The sequence below is a fragment of the Myxocyprinus asiaticus genome, chromosome 42 (genome assembly GCF_019703515.2).
Source record: "Myxocyprinus asiaticus isolate MX2 ecotype Aquarium Trade chromosome 42, UBuf_Myxa_2, whole genome shotgun sequence".
Taxonomy (NCBI): Eukaryota; Metazoa; Chordata; class Actinopteri; order Cypriniformes; family Catostomidae; genus Myxocyprinus; species Myxocyprinus asiaticus.
Genome location: NC_059385.1, coordinates 3726850 through 3735000, shown reverse-complemented (window position 1 = coordinate 3735000; position 8151 = coordinate 3726850). Strand labels below are relative to the sequence as shown.

Sequence of the window (8151 nt, the reverse complement as noted above, 5' to 3'; positions counted from 1 at the left end):
GCTACAATCTTTTATTAAGTTTGGTACCATCTGATTCACAGATCGACAGAGAGATCGAACTGCACAGAGCTCTGCATCACAAACACATTGTTCAATTCTACCACCATTTCGAGGACAAAGACAATATTTACATCCTACTTGAACACTGCAGTAGACGGGTAAGTGCTATTGACATTACCTTCTGTGATAGAGATAATGAAATGGCTCTTGCATGAAAAACTGATTTGATTTGACTTTCCACAGTCACTAGCACACATTCTGAAGGCCCGAAAAGTGCTGACAGAACCAGAGGTTCGGTACTACCTCAGGCAGATTGTCTCAGGGTTGAAGTATCTCCATGAGCAGGAAATTCTGCACCGTGATCTTAAACTAGGTAAGCAACCAATACTTCCGTATCTAATAGTACATTATCTCACGAGCAATGTAGCTGAATGAAGCTGTCATAACCTAAATCTACTTTTACTCTTCCCAGGTAACTTTTTCATCAATGAGTCAATGGAACTCAAAGTTGGAGACTTCGGCCTGGCTGCAAAACTCGAACCTGTCGAGAACCGTAGAAGAACGATATGTGGGACACCTAATTATCTGTCGCCTGAAGTCTTAAACAAGCAAGGACATGGCTGTGAATCTGACGTTTGGGCGCTCGGTTGTGTCATGTGAGTTTGTGCATAAGATTAACATTTCAAGAGCGTTAGAGGCAATTTGTTGGAGATGCATGCTTACAATGGATGATTTGTTCTCTGCAGGTACACCATGCTTTTGGGCAGGCCTCCATTTGAGACCACGAACCTCAAGGAGACCTATCGATGCATACGGGAAGCACAATACTCCATGCCGTCATCCTTGTCGCCCCAAGCCAAGCATCTCATCAGCAGTATGCTGGCCAAGAACCCTGAAGACAGACCACAACTAGAAGAATTTCTGTGCCACGACTTTTTCTGCCAGGTGTGTCTTTGTATAAACAGAGCGTATACTCACCGTTTTCCACACTAAACACATAATTGCTCTCTTGTGGCTTTGAGCGAGTTCTTAAGTCTTGTGTTCCTGTAATATCAGGGCTTCACACCCGACAGACTGTCTTCTAACTGCTGCCATGCGGCCCCAGACCTACACCACACCAGCCCTGCCAAGAACTTCTTCAAGAAAGCTGCAGCTGCCCTGTTTGGTGGCAAGAAGGACAAAGCCAAGTACTTGGAGACTCAAAGTAAGCGCTTTAAACTCTAGTTTACAGTAAACGACTTGTGGAATCCCTAAATTACATAATTGGACATCTTGATCGTGGGCTAAGGGATGTCTTCTTGTTTCCTGCAGACAAACCAACAAAGGAGGAAGAGGATGTTAATAGAGTATGCCTTGACCTCCGGAAAGCTTCAATCAGCCCCCAACCCTGTAAACAAACACCTGAGGTACGCCAATGTGTCCTTTATTCTCTTCCTTCTCAATGTTAATGCCTCAAACCCCTTTTTGTCATGTAGAAACATCTGACAATCCGCAATAAAATTGTAAACTAACCCTGCATTCCTTTCTTCATTTCCCATAGGACAGTAAGCCCCCCATCCAAACTGCAGGAAAACCAGCTGTCCCATTTCAGGACAACAACAGCAAACAGCAGATTAGAGACAGCATTCGTATGATTGTGCGGGGAACTCTCGGGAGTTGTAGTAGCAGTATCGAATGTAAGCGTCTTAACTTTGCAAGTCATGTTTGGTTGATTCAATGTTAACAAGGTAAGCTCATTTGGCAGCATAATGTTGTTAACCACAGAAAATATATTTGACTCGTCCCTTACTTTTTTTTAAATAACAAGCAAAAATCGTGGTTACAGTGAGGCACTTACAATGAAAGTGAATGGGGTCAATCTGTAAACATTAAAAAACACACTGTTTCAAAAGTATAGCCAAAAGATGTAAACAATATACGTGTTAACTTGATTTTAGATTGATAAAATCACTTACTAACCTTATCCGTGTAAAGTCAGAGCCAATTTACAACTTCGTTGCCATGATGATGCAATGGCGGTATAATCTATTTTATCATGCTAAAATCATATAAACATGTATAATGTTTACATCATGTGGCTGTACTTTGAAACAGTGTGAATTTAGGCATTTATGAACTGGCCCCATTCACTTCCATTGTAAGTGCCTTACTGTAACTGCGATTTTTGCTTTTTTTGTTTTTCAAAATAATTTTCTGTGGTAATCAGCATCATTCTACAAATGCTGTCGATTGAGCTTAACTTGTTTTGAACCCAGAACATTCCTTATAAATGGGTTTTTCGATGAGATATCTAATGGGTTTTGTTGCTTTATGTGTTGGCAGGTCTTGCGGACAGCACAATGGGCAGCGTTGCGGACACCGTAGCCCGAGTACTGCGAGGCTGTCTGGAGAATATGCCGGAAGGTTTGTATCCATATACTCAATTGATCTGCACTTGTTATTCTCAAGCAAAAGCCTTCGAAATCCAACAAGGTCACTTTGAACACTTCAAATTCCTCATCCATTTTTATAATCTCTCATTTACAGCTAATAAGATTTCAAAGGAGAGCATGAATTGCAGTTTCCAGTGGGTGACAAAATGGGTGGACTACTCCAACAAGTACGGCTTCGGCTACCAGCTGTCAGACCACACCGTTGGGGTTCTCTTCAACAACAGCTCTCACATGAGCCTGCTGTCTGACAAAAAGTACGTTCAAGGCAATCCCAAATGTCTGTTTAGCTCTTTAGTCATACTTTCACTGTGAGGATGTTGCTGATACTTGAAGACTAACATGTCTTTTTTTTATTACCAGGACGGTACATTACTATGCAGAGCTGGGACAATGTTCTGTCTTCTCCACAACGGAAGCCCCAGAGCAGTTTGTCGGCCAGGTCACCATCCTCAAGTACTTTGCTCATTACATGGAGGAAAATCTGATGGATGTAAGTGTCCTCTATCGGCTTCAAATGGGTTTCAGTGGCCTCATGTTCCAATTTTGTATCAATATTAGGGTTGGGAACCAAACCCTTTTTTTTTTTTTTTTTAAATACCGGAACCAGATTATGTAATGACTTTCGGTTCTGTGAACGGTTTTTAAACATGCATTTTTATGCCGATGCAGACAGAACACTGTACTTAAATGCTCTCTGACAGTGTAATCTGATTCCCAAACAAATTACTTTCATAAGCCGGTTCTTTTGAATCTACAGTGTGAAACACAATGCGGCCTGTGTAGTCTGAGTCCTGAACTAATGACTCTTATGAGCCGGTTCTTTTGAATCTACAGTGTGAAACACACAACGCGACCCTTGTAATCTGATTCCCAAACAAATTACTTTCATAAGCCGGTTCTTTTGAATCTACAGTGTGAAACACACAACGCGACCCTTGTAATCTGATTCCCAAACAAATTACTTTCATAAGCCGGTTCTTTTGAATCTACAGTGTGAAACACACAACGCGACCCTTGTAGTCTGAGTCCCGAACTAATGACTCTTATGAGCTGGTTCTTTTAAATCTATAGCATGAGATGCACAGCGCAACCAGTGAAGTCTGATTCCTGAATGAATGACTCTTATGATCCAGTTCTTTTGAATCTACATCACAAAACATACAGCGTGACCAGTGTAGTGCGATTCCTGAACGAATGACTCTTATGAGCCATTTCTTTTGAATCTACAGCGTGATACATACAGTGACACCACTGTAGTCCGATTTTCCAACGAATGACTCCTATGAGCTGGTTCTTTATAGTGAATCAAAAAACATCAGTCGAAGCAGGTACTGATTAATCACTCTGAGTTTTGTTGTAATCAGTGGAATTCAATTTATCTCTGATTTCTTATATCTGCTTTGATGAAATCTGAAATTATCTTGTCATTTGGCAACAGACTGCTTAGGGCAGTTAATGCAATAAAAATTGCATTTATTTCCAAATGTTTTTCCTCAAAAGTAAGAATCATTAATGGAACTGTTAAGGAATTGGAATCGTTAAATTTCATATGATTCCCATCCCTAATCAATATTGCATTTTAGCCTGATTTTCTCATTAATAATTGCTGTCCAACAGGGTGGCGACTTACCCAGCGTGACAGATGTGAACAAACCCAGATTGTACCTTCTTCAGTGGCTCAAGTCAGACCGAGCGCTCATGATGCTCTTCAACGATGGCACTTTCCAGGTAGAGCTTCATGACTGCACCACTATAACGCAGTATTCTGCAAGAACGCAAACACATTGTTTTCCCATTGACTGTCGATTACTAATCACATGCTATTTCCATAGGTTAACTTCTATCATGACCACACCAAGATCATCCTGTGCAATCAGAATGAGGAATATCTCCTGACATACATCAACGAGGACCGCGTGTCCACCACGTTGCGCCTCAGCACGCTGCTCGTGTCTGGCTGCTCCATCGACCTGCGCAGTCGCATGGACTATGCACTTAACATGCTGTTGCAGAGATGCAATTGAACGCAAAGAACTTTGTGGATCTAGACACTTTGAAAAGGCAAGAATGTGGACTACTTATGGTCGGATTAGAGGGTTGTGGAGGAGTTAATATGGATTATGAGTTTTAAAAACGGATGAACGGAACAAGAGAATGGACTTATGAGAAGATAAACTGAGCTGGGCAGGAACCAGAGACTTATGGTGAAATGAGACATATATCTCATTTAGGTGTTTATCTTTTTTGTAAAGCAGCAATCTTGCTTTGTTGAAGCCAAAAAGAGATGTTAATGTCTAGGTAATTTTGGCTTGAATAGAGCAGGGTGGTTTGATGTAGCTCTCTGCAGAGCAGGTTTCTTTGAACTGTGAATACATTCCGCTTAAGGACATGGACTTCACTGGATGCTGTAGTTCTGCGTGGTTGGTTCTGGAAAAAGACAAGAACAGGCTGTATTTCACTGTGGGCACATTCGGACATGCCATGGACATAACTTATTACCAGAACTCAGTATTTATTTATTTATTTATTTAATAAAAGATGATTTTAATAATTGATGTTTCAAGACCACGTTATTTAATTGTTCATTCATACTATCATGATTGGAGCTTTTGTCTGTTTCATCGATTTCCGGTGGCAACATGGGAATTGTGTCAAATTGTTATGCAAGACCTCTGGCAAAACCACAATCTGCGTTTGTCTTGTCTTGATGTTTGTATGAAGATTAAAGATGAGTAATAATAGTGTGGAGGCATTGGATCTTCTTTGAAGCACAATTTTCCTATTGTCCTTCCTCAATGTCCACATCTAAACGCTAAAGCGGAGAAAAGAGATGAAAAACGTTCTGCCTGGCACAAATTGCCTATTAAATAAATTAAAGCCTTGAGTCTTGTATATTAAAATGAACGGGATTGGAATACTTCTTGTTTTTGTACTGTGTTTATAATGCAATGCTTAAAGCCATTTTATCTTTTCAATGAGCGCATTTACATGCACAATCTTACATTTATTGTGCATGTAAATGCACTCACTGAGCATGCACAATCTTACACCGATTATGCTAAATTAGCAAACAACATGTGTGGTCATGTAAACGCCTTCAATGGCTTTCCTTTATGGGGAAAGTCTAGAGGTCGACCGATAGTGGCTTTTGCCGATACCGATAACTAAGGTGGTGGGAAAGGCCGATAACCGATTAACTGGCCAATAGTTTTTTTAAATACATTTATAGAATGTCAAAAACATTTTTTACTATGGCGGGCACAAAAAAAGACTCCAAAATGAATAAAATCCCAGATGCAGTTTATTGTTTAACCAAAATCCCAATAATAACCAGAAAAAAATAAAAAGATTTGGTGCATAGCACGAGACTTTTAAGTGTAAACAAGCTGAAACACACCGGGGACTCTTATTTTGAAATGGGGAAAACATTATCAGCAACATTCGTCATAGATTTTTGACGAAAACCGATAGTTCCAAAAAGCAACTATCGGCACCGATTAATCGGTAAAACCGATATATTGGTCTACCTCTTGTAAAGTCATAAAAATGTAAGCATAAACTGATGGGCACACATAATCTTTGCCCATTACACTGATTTCACGTTGCATGAAAACACCTTTACCAGCATTTTTACTGGCTCATCCAATGTGCGCAAGTGTTGTGTGCATAACAAAAGCAGAGAATAACCCTAGTAGTTATCAGAGTATTGGTGTGCATGTAAATGCAATCAAAGAAAGTCCAATGACTAGTGGTTTCGACTGGTTTTGCTTAAAGACCCATAAGTCTACCATACAAAAGTGATCAGAAATGTCCTTAAAATCAAACTTTGAAATGTATTAATATTACCATGAACTCTATTGGCCCAACAACATGCAATATTATTTTGATGGCATGATCTGTGAAGGAAAATTGACAAATTGGAGCAAATTGTAGGTGGCACAAACAATGTTCATCCTCATCGCAAGAAATGGTATTTAATGGAGTTGTAGTAAAAAAAAAGTTTTGTTCATGGTTTTCGAGGATGAGGGCATGCCATGCAACCTGTCCATGATGTTGGCATATATAGACCCTAATTTGACTAGCTTTGACCAAGTGACAAGTTGATAAGTCTATATGTTTTTCTATAATTATTATATTATTTGCATTCAACATTTTTTGCCCTCACTATCTGTGACCCCATTTTTGGGAAAAGTACTGCCTTGGAAAATGAACCTTTGCATTTTTACTGTGGCAATGTTTTCATCATGCACACATCAACTCAACTAATTAGTCATAATCTAATACACCAAAGAAAAACAGGATGCAGACAACAGCACAAAAGCTAAATGGTATGTGTACAAAATGAAACAATCTAAAATCATTGCAATGCCTTCAGTGTTTGCACAACAGTCAGACTATCATTATTCTTTTTGGTTATAAAAGCCACACTGAATACACCCATTACAAATAAGTACCATAGTATTATCAAAAAATATACCATGGAAAACCCTGTTTTTTTGGACACTACAATGATGGCAATACCATCCTTTGAAGTACCATTTAAGTCCCATGGAATATAAAGAATTGGCAAAATGATATTTACAAGTTTTAGATGAAGTATAGCATGCGACACTACCTGTCAACTACCCATATATTAATGTATGATAGTATAACAGAGGTAATGATTACTTTATTGATGGCACCTTATAATGGTTGTTTCAAAGTTAAAGACATTTAATTTTGGACTAATAGAAAGGCTCCATGGCAATCATATGGTCTCACACTTATAAAAATAATCAATGTTGGAGATAATTGATTTTATAACAAACCTACATTACAAATGTTGCTTGTTAGAAAGATTTGGCATATGAAAAGATGAAAAGAAGTGAAAAGAAAAAAGATAAAAATGAAATGGCAGAATATTGGGTCAGATTTATGTCACTTGGTTATCGTGTCAAAATTCAGTGATTCCAAGTTCTCTCTCATTTTGTCGAGTTTTCCAGTGTTTGTGGTATGCCAGCTGGTATATAGTCTCTTGGCACTGACAACGAAAGATTCTATGAACAGACACGCATTTGTTAAGATCCAACAGTATAGCCTCACAGTTGGCGGCCTGGAGTCTCTTTCTAGCATCATCTGTCACTGTGAAATGTAGGCCATTTTGTCTTCTCTCAAGGCTGGATTACTTAATAGGCCAAATTCACAAAATAACATTTTTATTGTTATATAACACGTACGCTGCCCCTGATACTGACCACAAAAATATTTGTGCGGTTATGCAGACATTCACATACCCGAATGAATGATTGCAGACCTCAAAATCTTCATAAGAATTAATAATAAAAATAACAATAACATATTGATGATAATAATAATAATAATATAATTACTCTTCAGATATTATATTTTTTATTATAATAATAATGATAATCAGTTATTTATTATTATTATTATTAATAATAATAGTATTATTATATAAAATAATATATATTAATACAAATTATATATATACTTATGTACAGTATGCTGTATATACTGTATATAGTACTGTGCAAATGTCTTTAAAAGCACAGATTTTTCACAAACAAATTGTCTTAAAATGGTTATTTAATATATCCTGCTTTTAGTGTATCAGTAAAAATATTAATTTTAGATTTCAACATTCCTTTGCATGAATAGAAGAAGAACAAGGAGCCCTATAAGAGATGGCATGGCCCCCACAGAGCCCAGATCTCAACAT

At 38.2% G+C, this 8151-nt stretch overlaps 1 protein-coding gene across 1 annotated transcript in view; it reads left to right on the top strand.

Annotated features, from left to right (window-relative positions):
* Positions 1 to 5173, top strand: part of LOC127432578 (serine/threonine-protein kinase PLK2-like) — a 6219-nt gene extending 1046 nt beyond the window's left edge. Inside the window, exons 3-14 of the mRNA XM_051683850.1 lie at positions 42 to 158; positions 244 to 373; positions 473 to 656; positions 747 to 945; positions 1057 to 1204; positions 1312 to 1406; positions 1541 to 1676; positions 2323 to 2403; positions 2527 to 2686; positions 2793 to 2922; positions 4050 to 4160; positions 4265 to 5173. Coding sequence (XP_051539810.1) covers positions 42 to 158; positions 244 to 373; positions 473 to 656; positions 747 to 945; positions 1057 to 1204; positions 1312 to 1406; positions 1541 to 1676; positions 2323 to 2403; positions 2527 to 2686; positions 2793 to 2922; positions 4050 to 4160; positions 4265 to 4456 — 1683 coding nt within the window. The 3' untranslated portion in view covers positions 4457 to 5173. The remainder of the gene's footprint in view (positions 1 to 41; positions 159 to 243; positions 374 to 472; positions 657 to 746; positions 946 to 1056; positions 1205 to 1311; positions 1407 to 1540; positions 1677 to 2322; positions 2404 to 2526; positions 2687 to 2792; positions 2923 to 4049; positions 4161 to 4264) is intronic.
* Positions 5174 to 8151: the final 2978 nt, after the last annotated feature.